The 16,682-nt window shown below is 53.7% G+C and overlaps 1 protein-coding gene across 2 annotated transcripts; it reads right to left on the bottom strand.

Annotated features, from left to right (window-relative positions):
• Positions 1 to 1,731: 1,731 nt before the first annotated feature.
• On the bottom strand, positions 1,732 to 15,159 carry CALML4 (calmodulin like 4). 2 transcript variants are annotated; one of them, XM_044925386.1, is made up of 7 exons: positions 13,109 to 15,159; positions 11,006 to 11,289; positions 10,874 to 10,904; positions 6,404 to 6,544; positions 4,629 to 4,817; positions 3,211 to 3,301; positions 1,732 to 2,031 (listed from the first exon to the last, which is right to left on the bottom strand). In XM_044925386.1, the coding sequence occupies exons 2-6, from the start codon at positions 11,138 to 11,140 to the stop codon at positions 3,219 to 3,221; spliced, it is 579 nt and encodes a 192-aa protein (XP_044781321.1). In that variant the 5' UTR covers positions 11,141 to 11,289; positions 13,109 to 15,159; the 3' UTR covers positions 1,732 to 2,031; positions 3,211 to 3,218. The 2 variants fall into 2 exon arrangements, with proteins under 2 accessions (XP_044781321.1, XP_006052139.1); XM_006052077.3 differs by lacking the exons at positions 3,211 to 3,301; positions 13,109 to 15,159.
• Between the last annotated feature and the right edge of the window lie 1,523 nt (positions 15,160 to 16,682).

Raw genomic sequence — 16,682 nt, 5'->3', positions numbered from 1 at the left:
TAAAGGCCAAGCTTTGAGGGACTGGACCCTCATTTACTATTCTAGCCCAGAACTTCCTTTTCCTGTTCATCTAAATCCCAGGTATCTACTATCTAATCCTTGGTATTCCAGGTTGGCTATGGAGGACTAACTTCGTCATGTCCATGAGGGGTTAACAGTTGATGTGGAGCTTGACCCTTGAGCCTTGCCTGAAAGTGAAATAGAGCAGTTCTTTGTGGTGTGCCAGCATCTAACCAGCCTCAGATGAATTTACCATGAAGGTAATGAAGTTTAAGCACAAGAGCCCCTCACTTGCTCTGGCCTCTTCCAGGGTCCTGGGAGCAGCCCGTAATAATTCTGTACTTCTCTTGTAGTATTCTGGAAGGCTGCCGAATCGTATAACCCTCAGATCTCACAAAGCCTGGATCTGCCCTTGTACTGTATGAGCCTAAGATCCCCAGCTAGACAATCACAAGTTCACCTACTTGGTGTTTAGGGTGGGTGGGGGGCGCATAACTGCCTGCCCTCCATAACCCTTCTCTCCAGCGCCTAGGAATTCCTGATCACTTAATGGGCAGTTACACTGTTGGGGAAACAAAAGTGACTCTCCTTTCTCAGGACCTCCGTTTGTCTGAAGCCACGCATCCTTACTGAGACAGTTCCACTGACTCGGACTGCTGTGTCCCCTGAAGTTTCCCTTGTGCCTCGCCCTCAAACTTGTGTCCTGTGTAAACCTCCCCAAAGACACACCTCCCTCTTAATTTGGTTTTCTTTTGCTTTAGCCACTAAGGCACCATTAGAAAAAGCCACAGCCCAGAGAGCCCAATTTTGATACATATAAGGATGAAAATCTCTGTACTTTGAGTTCTGCCTGGCCCCCCCCTCAACATGCTGATGTGTGACTCCAGCCCTTTTTAGGGCTATGCTGACTCATAACTAACTTAAAAAGCCACTTGTGCTAGAAAAGCTCCTGGCAGGACCAGGACCCGTGGAACAGTTATGCAGGGCTCTTGCTGTGTCACGGCTGTGGTCTGTTCCCTCCCCTTACTACTTGCCACCAGTCCTGAGGAAACAGCTTGAGGCCATCATCAGTTTGACCCACTTAAGCAAACCCATCCTAGTCCCATGAACCCCTCTGATAATGGAACAGGGAAGGACTCAAAATCCTGACAGAAGCATCATGATGAGTCTTCTCAAGCTCGGCAAGGCTGCAGTCAGTGCAGCTCGTCACGCCGGTTTCCTTTGGGGTGTAGTCAGATCCTCCTTCCCAGCGTTTAGCTGATGTTGCCTTGTTCTAACCTGTTGTATAGTCTGCTTATGAATGAATATCCAGGACTACATTAGTATGCACTGGGAATGAGAATTTATACATGACCCCATGGTGCTGCAAGAAATGTTGCCATAGTTTGAGCTCTCTGCTTGTTGCTGTTTCCTAGCTAGCTTTATCTTGGAAATGTGGAAGATGGTTCCAGCACCCAGATACAGAATATCAGTCTTCCTGTAAATTGCCCCTTTTAGGAGAAGCACAGTCATGGCAACCCAGGATTACATGGTGTCCTATAGTTGGCAAAAGCAAAGCCCATTCTCAGCAGGCTCTGTGAGGTAAGAAGCAAGAATCCACTTTAGTGAGGATCCTAAGGCTTTGAGGGGTGAAATGATTTGCCCAAAATCACCTCGCTGGGAAATGGCAGTGTCAGGACTAGACCCCTGGCCCATCTCTAAACCACAGACTGTAAAGGTCTAGACTAATGGTAGTTGTTAAAACAGTAAAAAATTTTATTAAAGACATGCTAATACCGTAGCTGGAATCATTGTGTTCCTTGTCCTCTTGCTGGAGTTAGGTTTGTCATCTTGCTGTGCTTGCCATCTCCCGCAAGTGAAAGGAACACTTTGCTTTTCAAAAACCCATCAGTCTGAGTGTTCAGGCCCAGGGGTGGCTGTCTCGCCTTCTCGTTCAGTAGTCCCGCACAGGAATGGTGAGCTTCTGGATAAACTCGTCATACTTCACTTTGCCATTCGGTTCAATACCTGCTTCCCTGAAGAGATCCTCCACTGCAATAAATCACAGTAGTTTTTCAGTTGGGCTTCAGTGTCATGTGATAAGGCACCCAGTTGGGGGTTGAGCCTCCCCAGAGGTCTTCCCTGCACCTCCAGCTGACTGCTTCCGTAGGTGAGGAAGTAACCCGGTGAACAGAAAAGGGCAACCCTCTCCCTCCCCCTGGGAGACCATGGAGTCAGTTCTGAGTTCATCAGGCTTTCTGCAGGGGCCAGGACGGGGTGTACTGGTAAGGATTCAGTCAATGAAACCACCTTGTATCTTTTTTTTCCTTCAGAAAATATCTGGCTCCTGTGCCAGTACTTCCAGAAAGTGTTGGCATGGATTTTACCTTCTACCGCCCACCCTCTGAGACATCCTCCATAACAGACACCCCTGCAGCTCCATCCTGGGCCCCCTAGCCCAGTCTATGGCCTGCCTTCCAAAATGACATCCCCCCACCCCAAGAGGGGGCTTGGTGACAAATGGTATCTGCCATATCACCTCTTTCTGAAAGTGTGTTGGAGGTGGGATAGTACAAGAGAAAATAAATTGAACTGTGTCTAAGCTCAAAGCCTACAAAAACTGCCATTGTTCTCTAATGGTGCTCAGAAAAAGAAAGAAACGGACATTTACTGGTTCTGGATTCCTGGGATAAAATACAAGCTTGTCCCAGGAGTTGACAAGAAGAGCCAGTTCAGTTGACACTTTTCAATAGTGGCGGCCCTCCTCACCCTCTTACAAAACTCGCTCACTGCTGTGTGTCAACTTTGCCAGCTGCAGGCAGCCCCCACATGACTGGACAGTGAAAAAGTATCCTGCGACTTCCTGCTTAAGCATCCTCCTCAAAATTGTAATTCCTATGCGCTGTGTTTGAGCTGATAGTACTTCTGAGTACTTGTAGAACATTGAGACTGTAATTTATCTTATTTCATGGAGAAGCTTCTACCCATCAACCACTTGGTTAAAACTGTCCCAATGGACAAGTCCAGTACCAGTCACTGCAGCCTCCAGCTGTCCAGAAGAGGGGCAGCTGGAATCTGATGGTGCCTTCTGGTTAGAAGAGCACTTCCCTGAAAACCCACAGAGAACCGGTTCGCAAAGGAGGCCTCCCTCACAGCCGTCCCAGCTGCTCCAAGGATGCTTCTGCAGTAAACCAACTTTTCTTTCTGTCACTGAAGGTAAAGGAGTCTTACTTCCAGCATCACCTTTCCTGTCTCCCATAGCCAGAGGAAAAGGACATCAGTCTCTGGCAGACACTGCCAGTTTCTTTGAAATGTTTCTTTACTGGTTAAACAAATGAGAGAGATGTTTAAGTTTGGGGACCATGGTATTGTTTTAGATCATTAACCACAAAAATGAACGCCCCTGCTGGCCTCTCTGCTAACTCCACCTGATCCGTAAAAGGCTGAGTAGTGTCCTCAGAGCCCAGGAGGGGAGCATAGCCTGTGATTCCCTGTTCACGTTAAAACAACCACGATGAAAGATGGGATGGTGATAGCTGCCAGCCTGGAAGAGCGGGGGAAGCTCCATCTGCCTTCTCTAGCGCTATTTTTACTTCCTTTGCACTGTGCCTTTGTGACTGCAGATAAAATCTTAGCAGACTGCTTTATAGAATGTTAGCTCTTGCAGGGTCCTGAGGGATTGCCTATTGTAACCTCATTTCCCAACAAGGAAACTGAGGAGGGTGAGAGAGGTTAAGAACTCACCTGAGTTCCCCCAGAACGAGGGGGAGCCAGGATTCAAGTCTGTTGTGATTTCACCAAAGGCTAAAAGCCCGTCGTTACCGGAGCCTTTTTCCTTCACCCACTGTGTCCTCCGGCCCCAGTCACAGGTGAGCCCGGTGGCCTACCTAGAAATCGCAGCTTCTGGGGTTGGGGGCTGTGGACTCTGGTGGCAACGTGGCATGGCTGCTGTGGCTGGACCCAGGGGCCTGTCAGGCCGGCTGGGAGGACATCTGCAAAGGGCTCAGCATTGGGGTCACCCTCACCATGAACATCGGGCTTTCCCAGACGGCCCAAGCCTCTCATCTGGCTCTGAGGCAGGAAGACAGGGAAGGTAGACAGGACATTGCTTCTGGAAGAGCTCAGAGCTGGCTGACTCGAGAAAAGGGAGCAAAGTAACATCTCAATTTAGAAACTTGGCAGCAGCAGCAACTTCAGAAGACAGCTGTGGTGAGAGGAAAGAGCCTGAGCGAGGTCGGGGGGTGGGGGTCCCAGGGTCTGCTAGCCCTGTGTCTAGCTCCTAGCTCTGCTCGCCACAGGCCACGCCCTGCACCTGCGTCTTTAATTGGTATGGGGGACACTAGCGATCCTAGAGGTGTCAGTCACTCAGTGAAGGCCCACAGTGGCAGTCAGAAAACAGAGTAATGCCCAAGTAGATCCTAACTGGGTTTCCCTACTGTCCCTTCACCCTGGCTAACTTCTGCCACTCACAGTTGCCTAGGTGTCTTCCAGGTTCCAGTCCAGAGTTCACCAAGCTCAGCATCTAGTCCCAACGTCTAAATGCCATCAAATGTGATGCCTATGTAACCCAGGTGGCATGATTTGGACTTCGGAGTCCCCCCAACTCTAGTCGCCTCCCACTGTTGGGAAGTAGGGACCCAGGCCACTACCTTCTTTGTGGGTGAGCTTCTCCCCCAGTTGCATGAGTTTTGACTGCAGTTCAGACGCCATGATGTAGCCTTTCTTCTCCTTGTCCGCCATCAACATGGCCAAAAGAATTTCCTTCTTTGGGTCCTCTTGTTTTATTTGCATATGCATGATGGTCAGGAAAGTAGAGAAATCCAGCTCTCCATTTCTGTCTAGGAAACCCCCAAACAGCAAAGTGAGCAAGGAGGAAAAGGCTTCTCTTGGGATGTCAGCTGGCCTCCTGCCCAAGCCTTCAAGGCCAGCTCAAGAGCCACCCAATTCAGGAAGCACGGTGGTGGTGGCCGTGTTCACGGGGAAGAGGCTGCAGCCTGTCTTGCTGAGTTGCCACCATGGATATGCCTCATTTAATCTTCCCAACAACGCTCAGTGCCTGGATATCTCATTTTTGCCCACTAAAGAGACAGAACCTCAGAGCACAGTCAACTCGGAGCAGTGACAAGACCAGGATGAAGCACCGCTTCCTCTACCCCTTCTGGATGATTCTCTCCTGCTCTGAACTGGAGGAAGTGCACCAACATGTCTATCCATGGCTGTCCTCCCCCTTTGACAGTCGCCGCAACACATCTACAAAGACGGATGATGGGGCTCAAGCCTCGCTCACTTGCCCTTCCCTTCACTGCAGCCTCCACCCCAGCCCACACCCCTCCCTCCAGGCATGCCTGGGGCCCTCAGCCCAGGCTGGGCTCCAACTACAGGAAATCGGAAGCGCCCCTGCCCACGGCTTCCTGTCTGAAGGAGACAGAAACCAAAGGAAACCAGCACACTTTGAAGACGGAAGCAGGGGTTCTCGGTGGCAGAGCCCCCGTCACCAGGCTTGGGGCCTTCAGAGGCCACCCCCAGCCCGGCCGCAGGACAAGCTCCCAGCGCGGCAGCAGTCGCCCTCTGATGGGGCCTTGGGATAACCCCAGCAGAGGGTGGGAACCCGACTGAGAGATGGGGAAATGGAGGTCCAGTTGTGCTGTTGATCAAGTGTTCCTCGCAGGCCATCCCTTCCTCTTTCCTTCCTGAGTGTCCAGCTACCGATGCAAACAGCCATCCTGGCATCTGACATTCCTCCATCTTTTTTCTTAAAAAAAGTTGCCACCACCAACAAAAAGAAACTTGTTTTTGGTTGTAAAAGTAGTATATGTTTCCTTCATCAAAAACAGGAAGCAAGAGGAATGAAAAATCACCCATAATCACATCAGCAGCGAATAACTTGGTAACATTTTGGGTGGGTTTTCCTCTACGTTTTCTTCCCATTTTGAACAATTTTAGGGAGCTCAGTCTTAGAAATGACAATCTGGTTCCAATCTGATTCCACCATTGGCTTAAGGACTCAGAAGTTCCCAGCTGGGCTCTGAATCTTGATCTGTAAAACTTGGATTAGGATAGTGCCTCCTTCATGGTGTTGCTGAGCTAAGCACATGACACATCTAAGTCAAGGGACACGTCCATCGAAACCACCTTGGGGTCATTTGGCACCGTCTGGACTGCAGGTTTGAGACAGCTGTGGTGAAATGTCTGGATCCCCCGGCCCTCTGGGATGGGGTGTCACCCGTTGCTACAAGCACACCTAGCCGGGTGCCTCCACACCCAGCCGGAGAGCTCTGGCTAACACGGACCTCTCAAACCTCTGAGCGGGTCACACCCGGCCAGCCTGCCTGCCTGCGTCCCTCGGACAACAGCTATAGGGCTCAGGGCCCACCCACTCACCCAGACTCCTCCCGTGGCAGCCGGCCCAGCCGGGCCCACTCACCTATCCTGTGAGTCTGCAGGTGCCGCTGCGCCTCCCCAGGCGTTGGGCTGGCCCCCAGGCACCGCATCACCATCAGAAGGTCCGTGGCTTTAATCTTCCCCCGCTGCTGCTTGTCGTACAGGGAGAAGCATTCCTTGTACTCTGCCACAGCCCAGAAGGGAGAATCAGGGTCGCTTTTTCACCCTCCCACTTCGCAGTCGTCTCCCCCCTTTCTGCCCCTCCCCTTCCTTTTGCCTACTTCCCACTCCTCCTGCCCTCCTAGAGTGGCCAGACCCAGCAAAAAAAAAAAAAAATCCAGGGCTGTCAAGGTAAACTGAGTTTCAGATAAATCTCAGTCCATGGGGTCGCAAAGAGTCGGACAGGACTTAACAACAACATGCTTACAAAGGTATTTGTTACCTGAAATGTACGTTTAACTGCATTTCATCTGTCCTGCCTTTCATCTGTCAACCCCATCCCCTTTCCCTCCTGCTTCTGCCTCCTCCCTCCCTCCCTGCTCCTGTCCTCAACTGACTAAAACCACAGTGGTAAGAACCTGCCTGCCAGTGCAGCAGACACGAGACGTGCATTCGATCCCTGGGTCAGGAGGATCCCCTGGAGAAGGGCATGGCAACCCACTCCAGTATCCTTGCTGGAGAGTCCCATGGACAGAGGAGCCTGGTGGGCTACATACAGTCCATGGGGGTGGCAAAGAGTTGGATGTGACTGAGGCAGCTTAGCACACACAGGAAAACTTGATCTCTCTCTCTCTGCAGGGCCAGCCCAGAGAGCCCAGGAGCCCAGGGCAGGGCACCAGATACCTAGGGGATCTCAGCAAATGCCAACTTAGGTGGGAAACAGGATAATAATGCCTTGAGGCTTGCTGGAAGACCAGAAACCCCCTCTGGGAAGGCCTGGCAGAGAGGCCATCATACGTGGTGACAGGTATCACAACTGGGAGCTTCTGAGTCCGCTGCTGCAGCCGCTGGTCTCCCGGCTGCTGAACTCTGAAGCCGTGCTCTCACACAGGCCTGGGTCCCACTCAAGACTTCAACAGGCACTGCCCGGACGTCCTCCCAGCTCTGCGGAGATCTTCCTTACTGCTCTCCTCAAACCCTCTCTCCCCTCTGGAGGTGAAGTGGCCTGCAGATCCACAGCTCCCCAGCCCAGTGGAACCAGCCCCCACCTGCATCTCCCCTGACCCCCAGCCCTGGAGGCACAGGGAGGCCAGCCAGGAGCTTGGGAAGATAAGGGGTCCTCACAGAGGCCCTGACCACGGGGTAGGGGGTAGAACTGGCCCAAACGCCCCTCATGCAGCCCCCGGGACCCATGGGGTAGAGCTCCAGCTTGAGCCCCGCTGGGAGCATGCGGGGCCCTGCACTGTTCCCTAGCACCCTGCTTTCTCCCACTTCCCACGGACAGCTGGTTCATCAGAGGCCTGGACCAGCAGCTTCTGAGCGGATAACAAAACCAGCAAAAGCAGCTCCCACTACTAGCGCTTTCCCCCAGGCCCTCGTGCCATCCTCACTGTGGCCCTGTTGGGAGGGACCCCAGTTGTTCCCATAGTGCAGACAGAGCGAGGAAGGCTGGAGCAGCCAGGGGCTCCCAGCAGCAGGGGCAGTGGGCAGCCTGCCCTGCCCAGTCGGCCACCCTGGCGCACCACTTCCAAGCAGAAGCCACCAGAGGGCGGGAGAGGTGGCCGAAGGACGCCCAGGCGAGGGCCCCTTCATGCTGCCGCATTCGGGCCACTCCCAGCAGCCTAGGATTTCAGGGGCGTTGCTAATCAAAGGCAGGCCAGGCGGTGGGGTTTAGAGACAATTATCTGCTTTTATGCCTGTGGAGAGGTTGAAGGGAACCTCCCGCCCTTTCAGAACTTTCCAGAGCCTGGGCTTTGGAGGGGCAGACCACCAACAGGACCCGGTGGCAGGAACCAGAGTGGCCCAGGGAAGCAGGGCTTCACTGGTTCCTGTGAAACCTGATTCCTCTGAGGGCTCAGTGCCAGTGGGAACAGGGAAAGAGGGCTGCCCTGCACGCAGGGCTTGAACTCAGCCCCCCGTCCCGCTCCAGGGGACCTGTCTTGGCCACCCGAGCTTACCTTCTGTCTGGGTTTGCCTCTGCCCAAGGGGTGGGCCCACTACCCTCCTGAGACCACATCCTATGACAGTTGACCACCTTCCGACAGTAGCCGGGTGGGTACATCACACTCTTGGGACCGGGAATGGACCAGACTCCACAGGGGGCAAACTGCCTCCCCCATACTCTGCTCTTGGGGGCCCGTGGCCCCTGGTATCAGCAGGGCTAGAGTCAATTGGGGGCCCGTCTCCTCCCCAGTTACCTAAAGTGTGTCTGTCTTCCTGCTTTAAAGATCTGGGGGTCCTCTGGACTTGGAGGCCAGCCCTGAAACAGCAGGGCTCTTCTGTTTCTACTCCTGCCCTGCCTCCATGACCTCTACACCTCCTTGCTTTCCCTGCCAGGCCCTCCTCCTGATAGAGCCGCCTGCCATCCAACATCATATTTACTTTACTCCTTTCCTTTGTTGTCCCCACCTCCCCCCAAAGGTGAACCCTGTGAGCACAAGGATTTGGGGCTCCAGTGTGCACTGCTGTGTTTTTAATCCCTAGAACGGGGCTGGCACAAAAAAAGGACTCATAATTGTGAATGAAAGAACAAATTGGGTTAAATAAACTGGATTAAAATCCCCTTTAAGTTTTCCCTTTGAAAATGCAAACGCCCCAAGGCAAGAAAGAATCCTCCCCAGACCCAGAATAACACCAGCTGTGCTGGGAATGGAACCGACTCTGATGACATCTGTACATGGTATAGACGTAAGGATGTACAGCATCCAACTTACAAGTAATAAAAATACTTTGATTATAAATCCCATCTAGCCAATTGATTATCACAAGTGAGTTTCTGCCAGCTCTTGTATCCATTGCCAACCCACAGTTTTGATTTAACCATAAGTGAGGTAACCTGCAGGCCAATGAACGCAACTGTTTTCCGGATGACTACACTGTCATTACATCTGATGAGTGATCTACTATTAAACTATTCCTCACCTTTGTGCAAATTACATCCATTAAACTGAAGTCTTTCAAATCTTCAGCACTACTAATTGCAACAGAGCTATCTTTTAAAAACTTTTGTATAGACAAAGGGACTGGGACATTCTTCCATCTTCCTTTATTTAATAATGGCTCACAAAATTCCTAAAAGTGTACCACGTAGCTCATGCTAGCAAGAGCAAGCTGGCCCCGGCTTGCATCTAGGTGACTCCAGGCCCAGAGCCAGGTGCGTGACTGCCATCTGCTCTCTCTCCTGCTCACAGCAGCCTGATGAGGCAGTGTCATTATTCCCACCTCACAGATGAGACCTCTGAGGGCTCAGAGGTGACTGGAGCCCAGGTCCACTCCCTCCAAGGTCCCTGGTCTTCCCATTCAATCAGTCCTTCTTTCCTGAACGTCTGTGGTCCCTTTCTTTCTGTCAGACTTTAGGATACAAAGGGAAACTTACCTTCTTCCTTTTCTGGGAGATTCAGAGGCCCCAGAGGAAGGGTCAGTAAGCCCCAGCACCAGGCTTGGTGGGACGACGCTGACAGCTGGATTCCAGCCCCGAGACTCATCGAGTCTTGTCTTAAGACTGGGTAGGAGAGGCCCCTACCCTGGGCCTTGGGTTTTAAGAGTCCCTGCTCTGGCCCTCCTTGAGGGGTAAGAATATCAAGGGGCCTACGTGGAGGCGCCTGCAACCCACGTACCCTCTCTCCCTTATAGACGCTGCTGGTACCCGGAACTCTGCATGTCTGCCCAGGTAACCAACCCTCAGTTCATCTCCCTGCTTGAGCTCAGCTGAGCCTCCCCAGCCGAGTCTGGCCCCTAGCTTCTGTGTAACCCAACTCCGTCGGCTTGGCCTCGTGGAAACAGAACCAGGCACTGTGGGAAACGGAAGCTGCCTGGGGCAGCAGGTTTGGGGATTCAGGGAATAAAGTGCTTCAGATGCCAACACTAGGCTTGCCGTCAGGGCAGAGGGACCTCTGAGGCCACCTCCACTGGCCTTCACCCTTTACAGATGGGGAGACTGAGGCCCGCAGCCTAAACAAAGCACCCTTTCCGAGAGCACAGCCCTGGGCCCTGCTCTCTCTCAGCCAGTTACAAAGCCCCCTTTTCATCTGGGGCCCTCGGCCACAACCAGCTGGTGCCTCTCCGACCAGCCCCTCTCCCCCTCCGCCCCCGACTATCAAGTTCTGGAGGAGAACCGAAGTGCTCCCTCTCCTGTCAGGCCCTCTTGCAAATCACACTGACTAGTGTACTACGGACAGTTGTTACCTCCAAGCCTTATCCCCTCGCCCCTCCACCAGGCCCTTCCTGGTAGCAGTCGGCCCCTGGCTCGTGGGTGGGCCCAGCTCTCCCACCAACAAAACATGACCAGAGAAAATTGCCTAATGAGACCCATATTTTGCTGTGAGTTGCTAATGAAAGAACAAACCAAACCTACCATTAATTTGGTCCTGGGAAAGAAACTTGGCCTGCAGCAGAGAGAGGAGAACAGTCAGGAAGGGACTCCGTGAAAGCCCCCTGCCTCCCCAGCCCAGGGCAGCCTGGCCAGGCCACACAGATTCTCACTCACCATCGCGGGGCCTCCAGCTGCCACCCGTGGGCTCGCTGCTCCCAGGACTGCCTTCCTGTTCCCCTTCTTCCCGGCTTCAAGTCGAAAGTCCGCCCGGCCGGATGGAGGCCCCGGTAATAAATCCACGGCTGCCATGGAGACCAGGCCCGCCGCCAGGGGTCAGATTCCAGCTTCCTGTGCTCTGTGGATGCCTGGCTGTGGGGTGGTGGCAGGCTGGATTTTGAGAGGTGGGAGCTGCCCGAGGGCTTCCTCGGCACTCGGTCCTGCACCAGGAAGCTGACGTTCTGTAGCCAGAGGACAAAGGCTGCTGTTCCTTCCTGGGAGCCCTCTTTGGACACTAGAAAGGGGTCACCCAGAGAGGGAATCACTGGGTCCCCCCAGGCCTGCCTTCAGGGGTATTTCTCTCTGAGGATTGCAGTAGGGGCTAGAGTCTCCTCCTAGGTGTCGGGCACTTTGCACACCCCATTTAGGCACATCACACACCACCTCATTAGTTCAGTTCAGTTGCTCAGTCATGTCCGACTCTTTGCGACCCCATGAACCACAGCACACCAGCCTCCCTGTCCATCACCAACTCCCGGAGTTCACCCAAACCCATGTCCATTGAGTCAGTGATGCCATCCAACCATCTCATCCTCTGTCATCCCCTTCTCCTCTTGCCCTCAATCTTTCCCAGCATCAGGGTCCTTTCAAATGAGTCAACTCTTCGCATCAGGTGGCCAAAATATTGGAGCTTCAGCTTCAACATCAATCCTTCCAATGAACACCCAGGACTGATCTCCTTTAGGATGGACTGGTTGGATCTCCTTTCAGTCCAAGGTACTCTCAAGAGTCTTCTCCAACACAGTTCAAAAGCATCAATTCTTTGGCGCTCAGCTTTCTTTATAGTCCAACTCTCACATCCATACATGACTACTGTTAAAACCATAGCCTTGACCAGACGGACCTTTGTTGACAAAGTAATGTCTCTGTTTTTTAATATAGGAAGGAAACCCCACGTGACACCACAGCCCAGTGACAGCCACCTCCTCCACCAGAGCCCTGGATGCTGCACACAGGAGAGAAAGGCCCCTCTGAGGAAGACTTCGGTGCCCATTCCTCAGCTCTGTGCCTCAGCATCCTGGCCTTATGTTGAGAGTCAATGGCCAGATGGTCCGTTTTCAGCATGAGTGAGTTCCCTCCTGTCCTTCTCAGGGTGTGGTAGGTGCCCGTGCTGGGGTCTCTGGCCCACCACAGGCAACTCAGGGCATTCGGAGGCAGACCTCTTAAGTGACTTTCCTGGTCAGGAAGGCTCCCGTTTTCTTCCTTCCCCTCCACTCCCCACTGCAGTTTCCAGCCCTTCCAGCAGAAGCTGCTGACTTTCTCAGTGGTTTGTCCCCAGCCCGCCCCTGCCCCCACACCCACTGAGGAAGTGAGCGGGGATGGAGCTGCAGCACCGGGCACAGCTGGGTTCTCCCGCTCCTCCTCCCAGATCCCTGTTGTACCCTGTGTCCATGGCTGGTGGCTGCCCTGCCTATGGGGCTCCGACTCCAGGGCCCACCCAGTCTGTCAGGACCAGCAGGTGCAGCCACACAGGTTGTGCACTGTACCAGGGCTCCTGGTCTGGGGGCCTGGAAAGGGCTGCATGTGTGCAGAGGGACCGTTGGTAATTTGTAGAAGATACATGGATTGGGGAGGGGGGGCTGTCTTTGTCCCCTGACCATTTCCTTGAGAAAGGTTCTCTTTTCCTCGACTTCACACCCATTTCTAGACCCAGAAGGTTTTAGCTGGAGGTTTCTGACTCCTCCCAGTTGGGGCTGAGGAGAGGGAAGGCTGGTGGGAGCAGGAGAGGCGGGGAGCTTCTATGAGCCTTACAGTAAGAAGAGGAGAGGGGACGTCAGGTGGGGCCTTGGCAGGGCCTGGGGCACAGAGCTGACACTTGAGGCGAAGCCTGAAGAGCCAGGCCCGGGCTCACTTGGAATCACCCTGTGTTTGGAAAGGGGCTCCTGGGGGAGACGCGACCGTTGGGCTGTACGCCGAGGTCCTGCGAGCCTTGTAGTAGCCCAGCCTCGAGACCAAAGAGCCCAGAGACAGACAACAACTTATCAGATGGGGGAATCTTACATATCTGAAGCCACATCCTGGAGCAACACCCCACTGTGGACGGCAGCCGGCAGGCAGGACACAGCAGCGCCGTCTGCTACTCTGGAGGAGGAGGCGGCTACCAGTTATAGAGAGCATTGACTTCAGATGGGCTCATCAGTTACCAGGGAAACCAGCTGGGGGCAGGGGCAGGCGTGTGGACAGTCACAGATAAAGGGCTATGATTAACAGGATTGGACAGTCCTGTGCGTGAAGTAGGGCCTGGTGGAGCAGGAGATGCACAGACGGCAAGTGAACAGCCATCTTCAGTGGCCTGGCCATACACCCACACATCTTGCATGACTCTTATAATCCTGGCCCTGCCCCTCTTCTGAGATATCCCTGGGGTCAGGTATGCAGAGGTGCACTGCAACCAGATATCACAAATATAATTACAGATTGTTGTTTTTGCTGTTTAGTCCCTAAGTTGTTTTCGATTCTTTTGTAACCCCATGATAACAGTAGCTAGAAGAATACCAAGTGTTCCCAGGTGGTGCAGTGGTAAAGAATCCGCCTGCCAACACAGAAGACACAAGAGACACCGGTTCGACCCCTGGGTCGGGAAGATCCCCTGGAGTAGGAAGTGGCTACCCCCTCCAGTATTCTTGCCTGGGAAATCCCATGGACAGAGGAGCCTGGCAGGCCACAGTCCAGGGGGTCGCAAAGAGTCGGACACGACTGAGTGCACACACAATCAAGAGTAAGACACAAAGAATGCTAACGACAGTCATTCCCAAGAGGTGGGCCAACTTTGGGTGAAGTTTTCACGGAAGTGCAGAGGGAGACCCTGCAGTCAGACTCGCCAATGGTGACGCCAGGACTTCCCTGGTGGCTCAATGGTGGGAAGTCCACCAGCCAATGCAGGGGACACGAGTTTGGTCCCTGGTCTAAGAAGATCCCACACGTCTTGGAGCAACTAAGCCCTGCACCATAACCACCAAAGCCTGCACATTCCAGAGCCTGAGAGTCACAACTAGCCCCTGTGCTGCCACCGCTGCAGCCCGTGCGCCTCGAGCCCGAGCTCCACAAGCGAAGCCACTGCAGTGGGGAGCCCGGGCTCTGCAGCTGGAGTCGCCCCCACTCTCCACGAGAGAAAACCCGCGCCAACAATGAAGACGGCGCAGCCTTAAACAAGCACATAAAATGGTGAGGCCACCCCTGTCACCTGGTCCCCAGATTCCCTCTGCTCAGGCTAGGGAAGAAATGTAAGATGCTCACCAGGCACAGTGCAGAGGAGACCACGGCCACGAAGCCACACACAAGCAGCGACGGCATTCCGCGCTCACACCACCCCAGCCTGCGGTCGGCGTCCCAGCCTGCAGCCCCCACAGCTGGCGCCGAAACCTGGAGCGGGGGTTCCAACAGACCCTAGGGGTCATAGAAGGGTGACTTCCTCCAGTGGAGGCCTGGATTAGTGACCTCAGTAGTGGTCTCAGGTGGGGCTGAGTGGAGGACAGGTGAAGTCTGTAAGACCCTTTCTAATCCTATTCCCCACAAAGCAGCAAACCCACACCACCAGAAACTTACCTGCCAGTCCCAGGCCATGGTATACTGTGTTCCCCTGGGAGTAGATCCTGTGGTCAGGACAAAAACAGTTGGACTTGGATGGTGCTGACTAGTTGCTTTGGGGTCACCATGGCATAGTCTCTGGGTCGATTGCCCCTGGCATATTCAGTTATGATGTAGAAGGCTCAAGTTAGCCTCCTAGTTCACATGTCAGAGAGTGGATTTCCTGTCTCACTTGCTGGCTAAGTAAGTAGTCCATCTATCCTTCTGTTTAGCCCGGCAGCAGGGGAGGAGGGTTGTAGGGCAGGTGGAAAGGCCAGTGTCTCTGTCATCTTTGATAGGCCAGCTCCTGATGGTCACGGCCCATTAACTGGTTTCCTTGGTCGCTGTTGCAGCCCTATCCCCATAGGGGGCGTGCGGCCACCAGCACCCCCTCTTGCGGTTTCCACCGGATTTATCCAGATGCTGTGGGATACAGGCCAGTCACTGCTGTCCACCAGCGTGATCACCCCAGACCCACCTATCAGTGTGCCCAGCCTCTCAAGGCCCAGCCTCTCCTGTATTTCTCGGGAAACATTTTCAGGAAGCTTCCCCAAGAGATCTCGGTCAAGACGGATATGAATCTCCAAGGCTCCAATAATTTGCTGTGATATCTTTTCCATTCTAAATATTCTTTCATATCTAATTTTATTCACTTTTTAAAAAAGTTTTCTTATCAAGCACACTCAAAACTGTGTAAGCCTCAGACCCCACAATCAGATGTGGGCCCACTGCGGCGATATCCATTAAGTCCTTGTATGGAGAACGACCTGGGACAGGCTTTGGAGGAAACACGGAATCAACGTAGGGAAGAATTGAGGTTACTGGGGAGGTGGGGGCCCTTGCGCTTTGAGAGGCGAAGGCTGGAGCTGGCTTACTGAATTAAGATTGTGCAGGTTGTGACCTGCTGAGTGAGGGGCGCCGGACACAAGCCACCCACACGGGGGCGGCAGGCAGCACCCTCAGCATCCAGCTCCCACTCTGGGGAAGTGAAACCCGTGGGGTCCTTTTGATTGAAGGCAGTTGGGCTTCCCTGCCAATGCCTGCCAATGCAGGAGACGCAAGAGATGCGGGTTCAATCCCTGGGTAAGGAAGATCACCTGGAGGGTCCCTTGGAGAAGGAAATGGCTACCCACTCCAGTATTCTTGCCCGGAAAATCCCATGGACAGAATAGCCTGACAGGCTACAGTCCATGGGGCCGCAGAGTAGGACACGACTTAGCAACTAAACAAGTTTCAATACATCCCCACCAAGAACGTGAAATCACAAAATTCATTATTTCAGATATCGGAAGCCAGGGGGCCCAATGAGCCAGAAGGGCCATCCTCATTCCAGGTCCTGACCAGGAGCTATTGAGCAGGACAGCAGGCATCTGTTATTCCCAAGGAGGTGGGGGCGGATGTCACTAACTTCTTATGGGTGTAAAAGGTGGCTGGGAAAAGCAAAGCAGGAACTTGCAGCAGGTATCCTAAACTCCAGTCTTCACGTCTACACTCGGTGTGAGGAGGGTTACCACACTGTAAAATGCCTCAGCAGTGACTCTGAAGAACAAAGCTGCTTTCCTTAAAAGCTGTTTTTCTCATCACAATACAGCCTACGATTGTGCATCTCCTGTCCAGTCTAGATGTCTCGTGGGTTCTAGGAACAGAAGACCATAAAGCCTCTGGTGTCTGGGTGGTGAGGCAGAGACACTCAGAGATCAAGGGCTGAGGCCTCCAGGGGTCATGCGACTTGCCCAAAGCTAAGTGCCAGCCCCCCACAAACCTGCCCCCCACCTCCCCCCAAAGGACACCCTCTCTGCTTCAGTTTCTAGAAGGCGCTAGCAACACAGCTTGGGGGCTCCATCTGCAGACACCCTCTGCTGGCCCCAACCCCGCGACCCCCAGCCTCCTCCAAAGAGAGCTGGGACCTAGAGGAAGCCCTTCTTGCTGGTGACCCCCAAACTCAGGATCCTGAGTGGCACAGACGGCCAGGGGGCAGTGGCAGCACCTGCTTTCAGCCAGACAGGGC

This window comes from Bubalus bubalis, chromosome 11, assembly GCF_019923935.1.
Source record: "Bubalus bubalis isolate 160015118507 breed Murrah chromosome 11, NDDB_SH_1, whole genome shotgun sequence".
In the NCBI taxonomy this organism is placed as follows: domain Eukaryota; kingdom Metazoa; phylum Chordata; class Mammalia; order Artiodactyla; family Bovidae; genus Bubalus; species Bubalus bubalis.
This window is presented reverse-complemented; position numbering and strand designations above follow the sequence as displayed.

Coding starts and splice junctions, on each gene's coding strand:
- CALML4 (XM_006052077.3), bottom strand. CDS start 11,140: ATGGCAGCCGTGGATTTATTACCGGGGCCTCCATCCGGCCGGGCGGAC. Junction 4,818..6,403: donor CCTGCAGACTCACAGGATAG/GTGAGTGGGCCC, acceptor GGGGTTTCCTAG/ACAGAAATGGAGAGCTGGAT. Junction 2,032..4,628: donor GAAGCTCACCCACAAAGAAG/GTAGTGGCCTGG, acceptor GATTTATTGCAG/TGGAGGATCTCTTCAGGGAA.